This window comes from Astatotilapia calliptera, chromosome 18, assembly GCF_964374335.1.
Source record: "Astatotilapia calliptera chromosome 18, fAstCal68.1, whole genome shotgun sequence".
NCBI lineage: Eukaryota > Metazoa > Chordata > Actinopteri > Cichliformes > Cichlidae > Astatotilapia > Astatotilapia calliptera.
Genome location: NC_137439.1, coordinates 22,216,636 through 22,235,084, shown reverse-complemented (window position 1 = coordinate 22,235,084; position 18,449 = coordinate 22,216,636). Strand labels below are relative to the sequence as shown.

At 41.8% G+C, this 18,449-nt stretch overlaps 4 protein-coding genes across 5 annotated transcripts in view; 3 read left to right on the top strand and 1 right to left on the bottom strand.

Moving 5' to 3' along the window:
* Positions 1-208: 208 nt before the first annotated feature.
* Positions 209-4,612, bottom strand: LOC113011298 (transmembrane 6 superfamily member 2-like). 2 transcript variants are annotated; one of them, XM_026150778.2, is made up of 10 exons: positions 4,259-4,612; positions 3,511-3,614; positions 3,323-3,420; positions 3,122-3,225; positions 2,966-3,048; positions 2,758-2,882; positions 1,690-1,791; positions 1,506-1,598; positions 1,295-1,340; positions 209-1,185 (listed from the first exon to the last, which is right to left on the bottom strand). In XM_026150778.2, exons 1-10 carry the CDS (start codon positions 4,348-4,350, stop codon positions 950-952), a joined length of 1,083 nt encoding a protein of 360 aa, XP_026006563.2. In that variant the 5' UTR covers positions 4,351-4,612; the 3' UTR covers positions 209-949. The 2 variants fall into 2 exon arrangements, with proteins under 2 accessions (XP_026006563.2, XP_026006562.2); XM_026150777.2 differs by having other exon boundaries at positions 1,295-1,414; positions 4,259-4,601.
* A 2,159-nt stretch (positions 4,613-6,771) lies between these two features.
* On the top strand, positions 6,772-9,261 carry LOC145422067 (uncharacterized). The gene is made up of 3 exons (XM_080293367.1): positions 6,772-8,026; positions 8,155-8,224; positions 8,493-9,261. Exons 1-3 carry the CDS (start codon positions 7,750-7,752, stop codon positions 8,524-8,526), a joined length of 381 nt encoding a protein of 126 aa, XP_080149493.1. The 5' UTR covers positions 6,772-7,749; the 3' UTR covers positions 8,527-9,261.
* Positions 9,262-9,481: 220 nt separating this feature from the next.
* On the top strand, positions 9,482-10,607 carry LOC145422066 (uncharacterized). The gene is made up of 2 exons (XM_080293366.1): positions 9,482-10,083; positions 10,193-10,607. The coding sequence occupies exons 1-2, from the start codon at positions 9,891-9,893 to the stop codon at positions 10,426-10,428; spliced, it is 429 nt and encodes a 142-aa protein (XP_080149492.1). The 5' UTR covers positions 9,482-9,890; the 3' UTR covers positions 10,429-10,607.
* Positions 10,608-12,917: 2,310 nt separating this feature from the next.
* The window catches only part of LOC113010876 (myomegalin), a 55,079-nt gene continuing 49,547 nt past the window's right edge, over positions 12,918-18,449 (top strand). Inside the window, exons 1-3 of the mRNA XM_026150130.2 lie at positions 12,918-13,282; positions 14,542-14,582; positions 14,674-14,741. Of these exons, the coding sequence (XP_026005915.2) occupies positions 13,233-13,282; positions 14,542-14,582; positions 14,674-14,741 (159 nt within the window). The 5' untranslated portion in view covers positions 12,918-13,232. The remainder of the gene's footprint in view (positions 13,283-14,541; positions 14,583-14,673; positions 14,742-18,449) is intronic.

The window sequence follows — 18,449 nt, the reverse complement described above, 5'->3', positions numbered from 1 at the left end:
GTTTAAGTTTAGAAGCTCAGACGTGATATGAGAGTCATAAATATTCTCAATATTTAGCGAAGGAAAAGGTTAATGAGAATGTAATTTAATCAAACACTGACATGCACAGCTAGCAGCGAGAAATCTGTGTCCCATTTTTATAATACAAAAATAGCCACAGTTCAGCGCTCCAGTTCTCAAACTGTAGATAGAAAGAATGAGCGTGGTAATCATTTAAGTCGTTTATTAAGCAAAAACAAATTCCATGTGCTTCCTTTCCCCGTTTCACATGACTGTAAACTGAATATTTAACTTGAAAATGACAGTCTGGACTTGGAGTGGACTGGAATAGCGATTAGTATCTGTCTGATTTCTTTATAGGCTCCAGTCACATGAAGGCTAGACCACAACGTCGATCACCAGGTGGTTTTTTCTTCTCCAAGCTATCAGCTCGAGTGAGTCATCTCTCTTATCAGCAACTCTTAAGTTATTCAGCCTACAGAGGATTCAGCTGATATTCAACATTTAATATACTCACAGTTAGCGTGGGGGGTGCTAAAAATCACAGAAGGGTGAAAGTTGCAATATTCAAGATCAAAAAAATGAATCTTCAAATTTTGTAGCTTTGGTTTAGATTTCTGTATAGAAAAAAAAAAAAAAAAAAAGGGACTGAATCATTCTCCGGTGCTGCTGCTGACCTGCATGGTTCAGGTTAGTTGAAGTTTTGTGACGATACAAACTGGGTGTCTGCATGAGTCACCTGAACGCTGTGCGATCTGATCACGGTCCTCACCTCCATCAACAGCCTCCTTATCAGGGTCCAGAAGTCCATACAGGAAGTGCTGGGTGAGGTGACTGATTTTTTTTTTTAACAGTTGAGTCAGAGAGAGCAATGTTTTTAGATTTCCTCTGGGTTTTAGGGATGAAAAATGTGTGCATTTAATTCAGTTCGTGCCCCAGTAAGCATTCCTCACCAGTCCGTGGCTTGCGTGTGGTCTAGTTTTCCTTTTTCTTGCTGTTGGATTGTCCCGCAGGAACAGGTTTCATAAAATAAGCAGGGTTTGTGTGGCAGCGCAGGGCCAGCAGCGCCGGTGCAGCAGCGAGCAGCGCATTGAGAGCGATAACAGGCAACCGTTTGTCTGCTGGGACTCGGTACGTGAAGGGAGTGCGGGAATGCAGAGATGCTCCGATATGGCACCACTGGGTCTGGAGGGAACAGCGAGTGAGGGGGAGGGAAGTCAACATGAAGCTTTCCATTTTTCCTTTTGTTTAAACGAATATTAATCACAGCACGAGATGAGAAAACTACAATTACCTGAGCCATGGCGCCGGCAACGAAGATGGTCCAGTCCAACATCCAGCTACATCCAGGTGTTTTCAGACCGTAGATGAAGACCGTTAGCAATGGCAGTGCATAGAATAAGTACACGAGCATCTAAAGGAATTGTGCACCAAACAGTTAAACAATAAACTACATATTATATTAGAGTTAACTCAGTTTCTGAGTCTTCGGTCTCCAGACTCACCATAACCCTGGGAAAGCCAACGGGGTCTTTGAGGTACGGCTCATACTGATAGATGTAGGTGAAACAGGTGTCCAGAGAACAGTCCAGCACTACCTGCAGCACAACACGAAGAGAGTTAAGACTGGAGCGCGAACAGAAGCGCAAGTACCGACACGCAGAAAAGGTCTTGTGATGTTTCACTTACAAAGCCTCTAAACACGGAGAAGGCCATGGATCCCAGTAACAGCAGTGAGAGAAGCAGGTCAATGGGTCGAAACAGCAGACTTTTCTTCTGCTCTGCAGCGATCTGCTCGACACAGAAATGTTCACAGTTGATGTTGGTGCTGTTCATTTTACACCGTACAGGTTATTTTCACACGGGCATCGGAAAACTGAACGTGTCTGGAGATTACCCAGCGGAGCTGCCTGTGAGAAGACAAATGTCTAACACAGTCAAACTGGATATTAAAACAGCTCTCAAACTGCCTGCTCCCCAGTGGGAAGCCTGTGTGATGTCCCACTGAGCTCACGTGGGAATAAAGAATGTAACTGTGTGGAAAATTCACAGCAAGCAAGAGGGTGTTACGTACCCTCCAGCACCTCCTGAACCTAACAGAGTTTTTCCAAGTACTAAAAATGCATTTCAGGTGGAATAAATATTATTGTGGGTACAAGTTAAAAAGGCCAACTGTGAAGAAATGTCCCCAAATGATTTTTCTGACACCATCTGGAGTTCATATGCAAAAACAACAATTTTCTTCTCCCAACTTACATACATACACACACTTTTTTAAAGTATAATTTAATGTCATTTGGATCCTGTTCTATTCAAATTTAAATCAGTCTAACTGTCACTTATGTAGCACCAAATCACAACAACACTCCGCTCAAGGTGCTTTATATTGTGAGGTAAAGACCCTAGAAACCCATGAACCATAACAGAGAGAAAACCCCAACAATCAGATGACATCACACGATCCACAAAGGTGCATATCAGGTTAACTGATGAGTCTCAGTTGGGTGTGAGCATGAGTGGGAATAGTCTGTCTCTGTGCTAGCCCTGTGTCCCAGTGTACCCTGCCTTTTGCCCTATGACAGCTGAGTTAGTCTCCAACCTTGAGCATGACTCCTAATTAGAAAGGTGGCTACAGAATTTTAAAGTTTAATGCACTACAATATGCACAGATATGTAAGCTGTAACCAGATTCTGGCTAGACTACTCTCGGAGTATATGGTGTATAATGAACACATCCTAAAAGCGAGAACTTTTTACCTTATCTGCTGTGATGACTTGCATCTCTCTGGGTCTGCTAAAGAGCAGCGAGGCTGCCCAGAAAGGTGCCAAAAAGAAGGGGATATTCCTCCAAAACGCTGGTCGAATGTTGGACCCATACTTGCCTGAACAAATGAGAACTTCATCAATACACGTGGTCACAAACAACTGCGCCGATCTGACCAGACTGTGTTCATGCTGCTCTCACCAATGACCACTCCTGGGATGTGAACGATCTGATGAGCGATGGAGGAGCCTGCCCACAGCAGGCCCAGGCTACGATACGACTTCCTGCACGACAGAAAGTCAGAGGTCTCACTAAAGCACAGACATGAGAGACTGTGACGGCAGCGGCAAAACCTACCCAGAGAACATGCGGTGGATGATAACGAGGAAGAGGATGAAGTGAACGATGCCCTCCCAGTAAGACATCATCAGTGCATAGGCAGTGGTTAGATGAGGCTCACCCTGAAGGGAAAGAAACATCCAAACTTTAACATTTAAACTTATGAAGTAAAAAAACCCCCAAAACTGATCAGTCTTGGAGAGAAAAGCGAGAGGTTACCATTTTTATGTAGAAGCCCATGAAGCCAGAGATGAACCCATCCTGCTCTAAAGCATTGGTCAGACCCACCAGGCAGGTGAAGGAAAACTCTGCGAACACTGCAAACATACAGAGAAAGAAAGAGAAATAACAACCGTCCACCTGGACTTTACTCATTTATATGAAAGCATGTGTTAGTGTGACTGTACCATAGAACAAAGGGTCCACTTTGGCCTTGTGCCGCACAGTGAGGAAGAGGAGGAGAAGCACAGACCCCAGGATGACCGCTCCCATCCCCAAGATAACCAGAGGTCTGAGGACGAGTTCAGACACAACAAAGTTATTCTGGAGAACATTAACCAGTAAATCAGGATCGACGTAGATAATTAATTCTCTCTAAGCTGCTTTATTATAAAACGACAAGTCTTTGAATAAAACTTAAACTTCATTTTGTGCTTTATAAAAATTAACTCAAGATCAGTGACGATCGACGAGACTTTAAAATGATCTAATTTTGCGAAATATCGCAGCTTTCGCCACAAAAGGAGGACGTTTAGATAGAGGGTTCAAAAAGATTAACATTTCTGCTACTTGATTATTTTCAAAGCTTTCTCGGCTCTTTAATTGCCAGTTTCTCTTTGGTGAAATTCAAAAGCTCGGAGCAGTGTGGGGATGTAACACTGATTGATTAACGCTCATTATCGTGGGCGATATAGCCTTACACTCCGTTAATTTAGATTTAGGCCTACGTTTTAAGACTTTATAACGGATCTCTTAAGTTCACAGCATTAGATTTTCCAGCCTTGGTGAATCTTTTTTTTCTCCTCTGGGTAAACACGCCCTTTTCCCTTCAGGCTGTGGGCCGCTTCATAAGCCTATTAATATCGGCGGCTTTACCATGCCTCCACACAACAGGCCGAGATTAGATTGAAATGATCCGACTACACACACACTTACTCCTGAAGCGCTGGGATGTTGTTCATTGTGTATAAAACTCCAGGTGCCAGAAGAGAAAGGAGAAAAACGCTGATTTCCGTCGGTGGCCTCATTCTTGTAAACGTGTTGTTTGGTCTCTATGGTGAACCTTAAAAATGTTCCACATAAAAAAGAAATCTGTCCCTCCTAAGCACGTTTCAGAGCTGTGCACCGAGTCATGTTAAAGCAGCGCCCTCTGCGCTGCCGCTGAACGCAGGAGATGATTTAAAGCAGCGTCACGTTGCCTTTTGATCTGTGATGAAACCTTCAGCGCCAATAAGCCTGCAGCTGTCCTGCAGGTGTCAAAGTTCACCTCGGGCAGGAGGCACCTCTAATGAGAGAACATTTAAAGGGAGAGTAATGCAAAGTTCAGATAACGGACCGCTGAATCGCCCATCATGCGCAAATATCGCTCTTTTCCTTCACGTTTTTCATTAAATTCTCTGATCTGTCATTAAATGCGTCTTTTAAAACATTCACTCAGTCTTTGTACAGACTGCCACCTGGTGGAGGACGATTCCCCATGTCAGTGTTTCCTCCCCTTGAAGTCCTTTTAAGTTCAGTTTTCTGTCTTTTCGCTTTCTAATCATGCTGTTTGTAGATACCCTGCACCAGATGAGTCTGTACAATCCAGCTATTCAAGTCACGTGATGTCAGGGCAAGCGTGGTCTTTAGGGTCTGCTCGACCATGGGGCTCGTTTAAGGAGCCATCTGTGCTGTTTGGTGTAAGATTAACTCCTCCATCTGATGTCTCCAGTCTCGATTAGATTGTGGATTAGATTTGATATCTTACAGAGAACATAAAGTTCAGAACAAAGATTATGTCTTTTAGGTCAGGTCACTGTTTAAAACTCACAATCAGTGTGACATTTTTACATAGCTTCTGTTTCTTTGTAAAGCACTGCCTCATAAAGCTCATTGTGAAGAATGCCTACACCTGCGTTACACAACACCATCTCATGGATGAACAAGGGTGGGTAAAGCAGGTCTACATCCAGCGCACCCTTATCTTCTGTAACAAAGCTGCTGAAGAGGATTATGCTCCTCAGAAACTTAGTCACCAGTGGAAAGAGAGCACAGAGAGGGGTGGGGAGTCCACGCAGAGAGTAGAAACAGACAGGCAGGCGATACTACTGCTACAACCCTTCACACACACACAGCACCAGCTTTTTCTTTCTTTCTTTCTTTTTTTTAGGCTGACACTGATTTTTTCTAAAACCTGCCACCATGTGGCACCCTTTGATTATCGGCATCATGACAGTGAACACCTCTCTAACCGTCTTCTACTGGGCCTTCATCCTGGGCGATGCTTACTACAAGTGGCTGATGGAGCCAGAAGACAAGCCCAAGAAGGTGGTCACCCCAGCTTGAGGGAGCCAGTATGGATCTACCTGAATGAGTGACTGGATGTTATTTGCTTAGGAATACTCTGCTCAGCTAGTAGTGCTTACAGTGAATTTCTGCTTCTTTTTTTATGTATTCATTTTTTTTTTAACTGGAAAAGCCTTGGAATCCTGTTTTGAACTGAAAAAATAACCTAAAGCAATCTGCAAGTTGATGAGAAGAATCATTCTTACAGGTAAAGTGTCAATTTATCTTAATATTTATTTCGCATCATTTTATTGTGTTTTAGCTACATTTGTTGCTTGCAGTGTGAATCAACACACACACACACACACACACACACACACTTCACACACCATCCGCAGGCAACAGGTCCTTCAGGTGACACTAAATGAACCGTTTAAGCTTTCTGCTGACTCGGTGAAAAGGTTTTGTTGGTGACAGTGGCATGAGTCAAGCAAATCCTGTTAGGATTACTAAACTACTAAACACCACCTCTAAACTGGCACAGTTGGTGTTACTTTCGTAACAGCTTCATCCTGAGACACATTCAGAAACCCTCGTCTCATCTCTCGTTTGCATCTCTCCTGAAAGCTTATTTTTCACTCTTCCTCCTTTTCCTTTTTCTCTCTATTTTATTTTATTTTTTACATCTCTCCACAACATGTCGCACGTCTTCTACTGGGGTATGCACCCAGTCTCTTGGTTCATTCTTTTCGCCAATATAGCCGTAACGGTCATTGAATGGAAGTTTCTTGCCTCTCAGTTTTACAAACTTAACTGGAAAAAGGAAGAACAACAAGCCAATGCCTAAAATCCTGGTGGAAACCACATCCACATCCTGATGCTGCACTGAGAATATTTGTGAGGATAAAAATATCTCTCTCCATATAGATATATATATATATATATATATATATATATATATATATATATATATATATATGTATATCACCTGTTTACCTGCCCACATGTACAGAAAAAACAAGATTGTGTAGCTTTAGGCTTGTTATGAAAGGGCAGCCACTATGCAACGCTAACCTTATGCTGTGTTTTTGTGGTTATTTCCAGAGCTGCTTCTGTACAGTTCACCCCAGAATTCAAAAACAAAAAACCAGAGGAATCGTCTCAACTCTTTGCTGCAGGCAAGTTCATTTTCTTTCCCTGTGACACTCCAATGCAGTGCTGTCTTCCATGTCATCTGTGCCATTTTCTCATCTTTTGTCATATGAATGGAGCTGCTCTCTGGCTCTTTATCATTTTTACAAGAGTCATTTATAAAGAAAAATACGTTAAGATGTGCACCTTTTCTACCTGCAATGATATCATGCTCTGTTAGGGAGCAAGAACTCATTCATGAAAGCATTGTTTCATGTTAGTGAATTATGTGACATGTCACAAGTGCCAAATTGTGTATAAGATCATTTGAAAGTATCTATAAAGTGATGCCAGTCTGGACCTGAGTGAAAGTGGGTTCACTGTAATATACATATCATATCTTTATGCAAGGGGGACCATAAGCCTCTTTGGCATATTACTGTCCACCTCTCCTCGCTCATATCTCTAATCCCCACAGATGGAAAGCTGATATTGCTCTATGACAGACTCAATCCTATTAACTCCGTCTGTCCTACATTCACTTCTCCTCTGTCTCGCTCTCCTGGACCGAAGACCCTCTGTGCAAAAGATGAGAATGAGGAATTCTGGGATTCAAGTCTAGACCAAAGATTAGAAGAATTGGCACATGGGTAGTATCAGGCTTTACTTGTCAGCTGAACTACATTTCTGTAGAGCCATTTTGTGACAGGGAGCTGTCACTGCTGAGAAACAGTACTCTCAGTTTCAAACCATCCGCACATTTCCACCTGTCACTCATCCTTCCGACACCCAGAAGATGTTGAAAATGTTCTAATGCTTAGTTTGTTTCCCTCCTCCGCCTCCTCTTCCTCCTCCCTGGTGCACCTGTATCACCTGTTCTCCAAACATTCACAGTGCAGGAGTGAAGGAGCGCAGATCTGCAACAAGACAATAAATCTGTCATCACCCAAAGAAACAGCCCCGAAGCTTCAACGCTTTCTGTGAGCTGACAAAACCATAAAAAGAGTTTCAAAAACCGGCCAAGACAAAACATGAACCGGCAACCAAATGTGTCCCTGAACGCCTCAGGAGGAGCTCTGATTTCAAACTTCACACAGTCTGCGTTTGAGCTCCGGCAACTCCTCCAGCTGTCTAGAAGGAAGGAGGAGGAGGAGGAGGTGTATTTTGTGGACTACATCCCCCCTGCGAGAGATGCTATAACTCTCCCACCCAATGTAGTCTATGTAATAGTTGGGGTGGTGGTGATCATAGTGGCCACCTACGCCATAGTGGGACACCTCATTGATGACCTGTTGCATGACCTGGCAGGTAACCCCAGGTGGACACATCCTGAACTGATGCCACCGTGTCCACTCTGGCATCTGTGTTTGTGGTGTCCTTTCTGTCCCTGAGCTCTCGTGAATCAACTTTTGATCTTTTCCTTGTTTTGACGACAGTTTCCTTCATGTTCACCCTCTGGTTTGTGGATAGGATAACCTTCCCAGTGGTGTCTGTTATTCTTTTAAGGTGAATGTCAACAGCTGATCAAATGGCTGCTAAAAAAAGCCATCTTAAGGGGGCGGTCAATGTTCAATTTGTGCAATTCCACAAAGTTCCTGCTTTGGCTATTTAATAACCCCCCAAAAGAAACAGCATCCTCTATGCTGCAGTTTGTCATGCATGACATGACAACTGAAGTGAATCTAAACCCGGTGCAATGCCCCTTTAAAAGATACACAGAGAAGACATAAAAATAAATCATTTTAATTCATTTCCAACATGTTTCCTCTTACAGACTGGATATTTGGCCCCAAACCAGTGGAGGATGATTCAGAGGGAGGGGATGCAGAAATAGAGGAAGAGAGGCGACTCAGCGTTTCCAGCAAGCTGTTGGAGAAAGATGAGATCAGAATGGAGGAAGAAAAAGAAGGCCAGCTGCCTGGTTTCCACCAGGGAGACGCAGGCCGCTGTCGTCCATCCACCCCTCCGCTGAGAAGCGCCATTGCTTCGTCATACCCTGGAGAAAAAAGGATTTCCACACATAGCGTGACCTTCGCCTGCCCCGTGGCCCCTTACGTCACTTCCCTTTGAGTTTTTTCATCACAGCAGTTTTTATTACGTCTTAATCACAGTGCAGTGATCAGTGATGTCCTCGCTGTAGTGATGCAGAGGCTGAGGCACTCTTGTTTTATGCTGGTGTTATAGTTAGCGTGCAAAAAATGTACAAGAAAATGTTGTTAGTAAGCACGATCCATACTGTCAGTCTGTTTCTACTGCACCATGCTGAAATTCGCTGTCCAGCTGCTCGTGGTAAAAACTGTAAACAAATTAAGTTTCAAGTAAAAATATCAGTTATGTTAATAACTTAACTTTACATCTAAAAATGTTCATTGGAAACACACTGTGTCCAGTTCGTCCACAAGGCTAGACAGAAAGTGTTGTGAAATTGCAAAATCAAAAAGACTTGTCATGTTACATGTGCTTGTAATGTGTTTCTAAAGAAAACGTACATCACTTCTCCTGGTGTTGGACTAAGCTTCTCCCCAATAAACAACTCGATAATACACGCTCGTTCCTCCTGTCTTGTCTGCTTTCATTAATCCATCTTACCTTCTCCTAATACCTGCTTGTGCCCAGGGTGATGACCTTGTTTATAAATGCAGAGGATTATTGCACTTGAGCATATTAAATACAGCTGAGTGATGTAAGATAGATAGATAGATAGATAGATAGATAGATAGATAGATAGATAGATAGATAGATAGATAGATAGATAGATAGATAGATAGATAGATAGATAGATAGATAGATAGATAGATAGATAGATAGATAGATAGATAGATTTCTACAGAGAGAAAAACAGGAATCTTGTTCACATGAGATACAGCTTTGCATTTATTTTAAATCTTACTTTAGCAGTCATTAGTCATAAGGCTGATCAGCTGTGAATTAGAGGATCTTCACAGCTTCCTTGATTCATGCAAAGAGTTTCATTCACGATTTCCTGAATTTTGAGTAATTTTGCTGTTGTTACAATGCTGACATTGGAGAATGTGATATTTCCTCCTGATCTCTTTGTATTTTGCACAGAACGTTCTGTGCGATTAAATCTTTGTGCCGGCTTCTTAATACAGCGATGACCCACAGATATTAACTGGACTCGCAGGCTGACAGCAGAGGCAGCCAGACTGCAATGGACAGCTTAAACGTTCGTCACAAAGAGGAAGATGGCACAGTGTTATTTGAGTCATATATCCCTCCTTCTCGGGATGCTATCCACCTGCCCACCTACGTCCTCTACTTGCTCATAGCCGTCTTCGTCGTGTTTTCGGTTCTCTACGCCATCACGGGCCACCTCATCAAAGACCTCATCCATGACTGTGCAGGTTTGTTACTGTACCGCTAGCTTTTTAAAGACCAGAATAATCAAACCACAAGCTACTGGCAGCGCTTCTCTCTGACATCTGTCTCCTACCCTCTCTTTCTGTACTCAAGACTGGCTGTTTGGGGAGCAGCCTGCAGAAGTGGTGGTGAACTACTGTGAGGCCAAGGATAAGTTCATGGCAGACTGGTCCCCACAAACCAGCCCTGAAGTAGAGGCAATGGCCCGGGAAGAGGAGAACAAGGTGATTGACAGAGACTTTATGAAATCCCCTGCCATCTGGATCATCTCTACAGAACCACAAGGGGCAAAAACAGGACCCCGGGTGGTCTTTGGGAATAGGACTTGAACCCATCAGAGACTTGCTGTCGTTACAGACCTTCTGTATGTGATGTGAATGTATAAATATCTAGATGGATGATGAAGGTAAAGAACCATTTCTGTGTGAGGCTCAAAATAGATTATTAGATTTAATTTCAATATTTTGCAAAATAAGATTAAAAAGTAAGATTAAAGATTTTAGTATAAGCCTTCGTGTGGATTTTTTTTAAATATAAATGTTTTGTGGAACATGTGCATGTAGCACTGATCTATCATGTGGAGTAGTAAACAAGTATCTTGTGAAAATAGTTCTGAAAAGTTAAGCCATGAAAGTAATGGTACAATTACACTCTTCTCAATAATAATGATGATTTGTCTGTTAACAATAATTATCATTATTATTATTTTTAGGTAGCCTCAGTTGGTCTGCTGCTGAATTTATTTATTAATTATTTATGTTTGTGTTTATATTCAGCTTTTTCACGTTTGGATAAGGTGTAACTTCGTAACTACTGTATAGAAATGTACACCGCACAAAAAGGACAAGGCAGCTAATTTGGCAGCAGACATTTCTAAACAGAATATAATGCTGCACAGTAAACAGGACCACCCCACTTGCATTTGAGATGCAATGGTAAGCGAGAAAAGCACCTCCTGTGGTGAGATGCATGGCACTGCACGCTGAGACAGTGACGTGGTCTAATGTTATTCCAAACTCGCAGTTTCTCATTAAGTTTCTTCATTTAAATGTGAATTTTTGTGTATAATGGCTGAAGGCTTCAGCGGTCCTATAAGGACATCTAGTGTCTGCTGTAGTCATTACAGCTGAATATTATTTCAAACTGGAAAACCTCTGGAAATAAGGTAACTCATTTAAAAAAAAAGAGAGAGAGAGAAAATATGACAATGATCTTCAGAATCTTTGATTTCAACAATTAATATTTTATATCTTAAAAATGTGGTAGGTAGTTGCACTTTATTCTACATTTCTCCTTTACTTTCATGTATTTATTTATTTGAGAAAGCTCTAAACTCACTCCACACGCTTTAGAGTTTTCAGACCTTTTCACAAACGTATTCTACATTTCATAGACTATTTAGTTTCTCATAAGTCTAAAGATCAGTCGTAGATTTCGATGCAAAATCAATCAGTAAATAAATAAATAAAAGCTTTTCCAGTTGTCTGTAAATTCTCTGTGTTCCTCTTTTATGAGACTCTCAGTTCCCTGCTATAGGGATCAATGATCAATTTGAAGCTTGGCTGCACTGCTGTAGGTCACAACCAGTTTTAATGTGTCAGCACACAAAGATCCACCGAGCACTAAAGAAGCCCAACCTCAGTCCAGGAGAGGGCGCTGTGGTAGAAACAGCCCTGTAAACTGCGTGCTGCCACGTGGAACTTGATGGCTGATAGAGGTGGGGTGTTCTTCTAAGTGACATGGGAAGAGGCTCCTGATGAGGCAGTAAACATTAACCATCTTTACTCTCATTTTTGTTCCCCTATCAGCTGAAATTAGAGAGCATTTGTCCTTCAGCCTGGAGCTGTCTCCATCTCTTTCTGTCCTGATCATTTTTGAGAGCAAATTAGCTCACATTAGTTCCGTGACTCCTAACAAGATTACCAAAGCTACATCCGCTCCTCACATCCACTCGCAAACAATGCCACAATCTCATTAACTCTGTCCCCCCCCTAATCCCTTCACCCTTTCAGAGCGCCCCTCCACCACCATTCTCCTTAAACAGATAAAAGTGTGGCCAGTCTCTGCAGCTGTGTGGAACAAGTCTAAATTTGCTTTCTCACTCAGGTTGAACTAAAAAAAACAAACAAAAACAAAACCCCAACAATCTTATAATAAGCCGTAAAAACAGAGCTATAATCAGTCCCAGCAGACTTGAAAGCATCCTGAAATCATTTTACTGAAAATAACTGAGTCACTGTGATGAGATTATTGGTTCTGGGATTAATATAATCTGAAGGTTACAGTATGGTTAGTCTATAATTTAGGATTCTGATCTGGAAATCATTTGAATCTCTAACATTTATTTCATGCGTTCCTGGAAAATACATTTGAGATGGAAAAGGCCTGCGCTATTAAATCTGATATATTACATCAGATAAGTGAGTGAAAGTAAACTCACTTCCAGCCCATCAGTAATAAGAAATCATATCCATCACTTGCTGTTCCAAAACGACTTCGCATCAGAACCAAAAAAGCTGTTTTATTGCTATTTATAATTTCAAATATCTACTGGTTTCACCATTGTTCTCCAGAGTTTATTATTCGTATGACTGCATGACAAAGAGCAGGACTATAGCATAATTAATATTTAACACAACTACTGAGCAACAGTTTTGCTTTGAAAACAGGGAAACCTGCAATTTCCAATTAAATCAGAAATGTAGGCTACACATTACTGCTAAAGAAGGCAACCCAACCCTGTGGTGTCTATATCTTTAAAAGAGTGGGTATATTCCTGCCCCCAGCTGCTCTCCTGGAGGGCTGAATCAACATTAGTGGCACTCTCTTGTGTGGGCTCGTAGCATCCTTTGCTTTTCATTTTCAGGGCGCGCATCCTCTCTCTCTCTCTCTCACACACACACACACACACACACACACACACACACACACACACACACACACACACACACACACACACGCACACACACCCCCTCCAAACCTGAGCGGTGCGCGATGCCTCGGCCGCTGCGGATAGCGTGCTCCTGTGTGGATGTGGCTCATGTACTCCAAACAAAAATGAGTGATGTACGGCTGATTTGAACGCAGCGATGCTTTCCGGCATGGATGCCCGTTAAATGACGGAATAGCCTTTATGGAGTGGAGCTCATCGTCGCCGGAGCAAGTCTGGGGAGAGTCAGAGAGGTGAGGTGGCTGATTGTGTGCGGGGGGACACCGCAGCGGAAGACGGATGCTTATTTGGCATTTTTAACAAAAACACGACTCCGGCGATACAAACCGCGGTTTCAATCAGAGCACTGACTGCTGCTACAGTCAGGCCATTTCAGTTATTTTCTCTCACTTGATGTGCACCCATCATCCATCCTGGATAAAAGGCCGTCTTTCTCTCCTCACAGGGCTACTCACACACAGTAGCCGCGGATCGGAGAATAAAGCTATCGGGGGTGATGCAAATGTCTCTCTGTGATTGCGCATGTGTGCATTTATCCTTACACAGCTACATTTGTAAAAGGGTTTCTGATGGAAGATGCCATTAAAGACGCGGTGTTTCTGACCTACTTTGCAGGAATAAACATAAACTGCATGCACCAACTAGGCTGCTTAAAGGGCTCATCGGTGCAGGTGGGCAGTAGGGCCTTGGAGGCGCTCAATGCAGCTGTCCTAGAAGTGATAACTAAGGCTGAATTCCTTCATGTACGCCCACCAAGTGCTTAAGAGATGAAAGCTTGACTTTCATTAATAAGGGATGGTTTTTGATAACCACTCATCACATAGCTCAAATTCTCCATGGTGACCACACCATCTGACCTATATCTGCATTAAGGGAACAGTTGTGTAAGACAGTTGTGATTTGGATGCGCTGTTTACCAAAATACTACAGCATGTATACCATTTGTCCACCTGGTGAACTTTTAAAACCCTTTGGCATGCATACAGCTGTCTTTACATTTACTGACCCAGCAGCTGTCAGGGGCATTCCCCATGAAGTGGGGGAGCACTGATGGGGCAGTAGCAGTTGGCCTAATGTTGGGCATATTTGTCTGTATACTGTTTGGGTGTTGACCCAGACTGTCTGCATCTTACTGCTGTTATTTCTAACCTTAGGGGTGACTGTAAAGGCAAACACCCCCTCCGTTAGTTGGTAGTGAAGCCCAGTTGAACTTTGACCCCGTGGCTCCTCTCTTATCTCTTCTCTCCCCTGCTGAGACTCCAATACAGAGGTGCAAATGACATCATGCTGTTATACTGAAAGGGCTTTTAGTGGCTTTTAAATTTCAGGAAGAGCTCTTTGTTTTTAAGGGCACGCAGTAAAACGGAGAGACCATTACTTGGCTGTTTTGTGTTGGAATGGATCTACTTGTGCAGGTGTTCACTCACTCTTGTCTTGTCTGTTTATGTTCATTCAGTGCTGACTTTGCTTTTTTTTGCCATTTCTTTCACAGTACTCAAGATCCTTCATCTAAGATCACAGGTCACATGACAGGTGTGTATCCCCCCCCCCCCCCCTCCTACACATAACTTAATATTTCCATGAGTTTTCAGGTTTTTTGAACGCACCTTTTCCCCTTGTTTAGATTTGTGCAGTGATGAAACAGACAACTCTCCCCCTCTCCAGCTTCACACGCTCAAGCAGTTTGAACAGGTGAGAGCTTTTATTTTTAGATATCATGGAGTTTGATGTGAGGGACACTTCTTCATCCCCATGATGCTGCATTTGAATGAATTATGTGCCAGATGAATACATGCTTCATGCTGCCATCTAGTGGCTTCATGGACTCACAGAAAAAAAAAAGATAAAGTCAGAGATCAGTATTGAGGAAATAAGGATAGTCTAACCCAGGAATTCACGCACATACTCCAACCATCTGGAGAGCATGTTTTAAAAATACCGTACTGAAAAGGAGAGCACCTGCAAGTGGAGAAATGTGGATGGAAAACACCCAGAACTCTCCTGGTATTTTAAAAATCTGCCTCTGGCTACTGCATGGCCCACTTTAGGTTCCCAGTGTCTGCTGCACTATTGCTGGGCATTGTAGCAGTCACATTAGAAGAGAGTATATTAAGTATTCCTTTTAATGTCTGGCAGGGTGCTGTTCAGAGCACTCACAATATCACTGACACAAACTCCAAGCCAAAGTCATAATTAGCATTTTAATGTTTTCTGCAGTTTTAAAAAAAGACATTACAAATAAAATGTTATTTGCAAATGAATGTTCCCTTGCCTACACAGTTAGGTCCATAAACTGCATTTTTTGTAAGTTTTCCCTCTGTACTGACATGGATAAGCAGAAGAAAATAGATATGGATTGTTTTTAATACTTGGATGCAGTCAATGACTGTCTGAAGTCTAAAACCCATGGACATCACCATATGTTGTATTTCTTCCCTGGAGATGCTCTGCTAGATGTTTACCGCTGCCATTGTCAGTTGCTGCTTGTTTGTGGGTCTTTCTGCCTTCGGCTTGTACTGAATAGCCATAAAAGCATGCTCTGTACAGTTGAGATCAGGTCACTGGCTTATCCATTGATGAATATCCCATTTCTGTGCCTTGAGAATCTGTGTAGCTTTGGGTCATTACCCTTTTGAACTATGAAGCACTGTTTGATCAGTGTTGCAGCATTTGTCTAAATCTGAGCAGAGAGTAAGAATATACAGGCTGATGATTTGGTCACTCCTAATGTTTTTTCACGGTTTCTCTGAGAGGCTTATTTTGGTGTTTAGTCTAATCTGATGTCCTTTAGGGGCTCATATTTAAAATGACAGTGAAAAGCTATAAAATACAAATTCAGCACTGAATCAATTTCAGATATTACGTTCGATTCATTTGCCATGAAATAACAAGGGAAGTGGCCATGAAACTGCTTGTGAGTCAAGTGTCCAATTAGTTTTGAGCCTCTGAAAATGGGCAGTTGTGTATAAAATGGTAGCATTTCCTAAAGAGTTGTTACATACTGATTTAAAATTGATTTAAAAAGCGCTGTGGTGGGGTACAGAGGAAAAACTACAAAGCATGTTTGTTTTCCAACAAATTATGGCCCTAATTGTACATGTAGAACTCATTTATTTTTGCTATAATGCTATAATATTCATATGTGATTTCCCGATGCATTACTAAAGTGAAAACTGATAATAAAGAGGGGATGAATTGCAGTATATGTTTTTCTGTCACCTTACACAAGCACAGAAAAATCGCACCCTTTTTAATGAGATAGATGGACAGTTTTGCCATGCTTACGTTTCTACAGGGATTTCATTTAAAAACAAACAAACAACAACAACAACAACAACAACCTGAAACTAAAAAACCCATCCAGGCCACATTACTGTCAGAACTGTTGAAGCAACACATCAATTAAATTTAACCTGTTTAGTCGGTTAAAAGATCTCAAAAAGCAGCAAATCACACCACGATCTAAGAAAACAACTGAGAAACAACGTCACTGACATATATCGGTGTGGACAGGGTTACAAAACCATTTCTAAAGTTTTGGGACTCCGTTGAACTACAGTGAGAGATATTGTCCACAAATAGAGAAAACTTGGCCGACCACCTTCCCAGGAATAGTTGGCCTACAAAAATTACTCCAAGAGCACGTCAACATCAGAAATCATCTTGATGATCCCCAAAACTTTTGGAAAAATATTCTTTGGACTGACGAGACAAAAGTTGAACTTTTTGGAAGTTTTGAGTCCTGTTAAAGCTGCATAAAACTAAAGAGCATTTCACAGAAAGGAAATCATACCAGCATTCAAACATGGATGTGTTAGTGTGATGGTTGGGGGCTGCTTTGCTGCTTCAGGACCTGGATGACTTGCTGTAATTGATGCAACTATGAATCGCCTCTCTACCAGAAAATCCTAAAGGAGACTGTATGGGCCACCAGGTCATGCCCTGAAGCTCAAGCACACTTGGGTTATGATCAGGACAATGATCTGCAACACACCAGCCAGTCCACCTCTAAATGGCATAGAAATAATCAGATGAAGTTTTTGAAGGGACCTAGTAAAAGTCTCGACTTAAATAAGATTGAGATCCTTTGGCATGACCTTAAACAGACTGTTCATGCTGGAAAACCCTCTATTGTGGCTGAATTAAAAGAATTCTGCAAGTAAGAGTGGGGCTAAAATTCCTCCACAGTATTGTGAAAGACTCATTGTCAGGTATCACAAACACTTGATTGCAATTGTTGTTGCACAACTAGTTTATTAGGGTTGGGGAGCGATTACTTTTGGATAGGATACTTTGGGTACGTTTGGATAGCTTAATTAAAACTTGTATTTTGTATTTATTCAGGATATCTTTGTCTAATACTGAAATTTGTTTGATGATCTGAAACATTTAAGTGTGACAAATATGCCAAAAACTATGAAAGCAGAAAGGGGGGGAATACTTTTCCACAGCACTGCACATGCCTCCATATGCATGCTACTGCAAAGTCTTGCCCTAGAAGACAACAAATCATCACAGGGAACCCATAATGTTTAACTGTTAGTGCATGGTCTCACAGAAAATATGAAATGATATCAATTCAGTGAAAGTAAAATCAGACAAAAATCATCGGTATTTAAAAGAAATGGGAGAAAATTCATGTCCAGCAACACAAATTATTTCATTAAACCTTGTGACTGTTTCTGAACTGCATGTTAGAGCAATCATTTGCTCTTTTTTACTTTTTATTTGGGGTGCCAGTGCAAATAATACAGTATATCGCTCATTTGCAATGTACCCAATAATAACATCAGCAACCTAAATTCTTCTACTACTATATTCAATTAAAGAGACTGTTATAGACCAAGAAACTGATCCCCAGGTTCTCCACAGTATATGACATCTCCGTGCTTGTCTCTAAAAATGTGTGTTTTTGGACATGCACTTTATAAGAATAAAACCTGCTGGAGGAGCTGATAAGCCCAGTTAAAATGGGATCAGGGACCAAACAGTCACGAGAGCTGAGGTAATTTCTGAGAGAGCGTGGCCGGCACATTTACACCAAACAGCACTTCAAACAACACAGTGCAGAGTTATACATACACATCATAAATCCAATTTATTTCTCTTTGATGAAGAGTGGACACGTGTGTGATTATTTATGAGGATGCGACTATGTTGTGTGCAGAGTTTAAATGTAGAGGTAGATGATGTCATCCCTGATGTCACGTGGAGACTCTGCTTGGCGCCCAGCCTATCTTTGCTCTGAATTATTTAGCAACAGCATGTAACCTGACACTATAATGGACACACTCACTGAAAGCATCATGAACTAAAAATGATCTAATTGTCCTGTCTGTGTCTCTGTATTATCCAATCTTTTCACACTTGGTTTCAGCTTATGTTTGTATTGTTAGGATA

Coding starts and splice junctions, on each gene's coding strand:
- LOC113011298 (XM_026150777.2), bottom strand. CDS start 4,350: ATGAGGCCACCGACGGAAATCAGCGTTTTTCTCCTTTCTCTTCTGGCA. Junction 1,792..2,757: donor AAGTCATCACAGCAGATAAG/GTAAAAAGTTCT, acceptor TGTGTCGAGCAG/ATCGCTGCAGAGCAGAAGAA. Junction 1,186..1,294: donor TTGCCGGCGCCATGGCTCAG/GTAATTGTAGTT, acceptor TGTTCCCTCCAG/ACCCAGTGGTGCCATATCGG.
- LOC145422067 (XM_080293367.1), top strand. CDS start 7,750: ATGAACCGGCAACCAAATGTGTCCCTGAACGCCTCAGGAGGAGCTCTG. Junction 8,027..8,154: donor CCTGTTGCATGACCTGGCAG/GTAACCCCAGGT, acceptor TTTTGACGACAG/TTTCCTTCATGTTCACCCTC. Junction 8,225..8,492: donor GTGTCTGTTATTCTTTTAAG/GTGAATGTCAAC, acceptor TTCCTCTTACAG/ACTGGATATTTGGCCCCAAA.
- LOC145422066 (XM_080293366.1), top strand. CDS start 9,891: ATGGACAGCTTAAACGTTCGTCACAAAGAGGAAGATGGCACAGTGTTA. Junction 10,084..10,192: donor CCTCATCCATGACTGTGCAG/GTTTGTTACTGT, acceptor TCTGTACTCAAG/ACTGGCTGTTTGGGGAGCAG.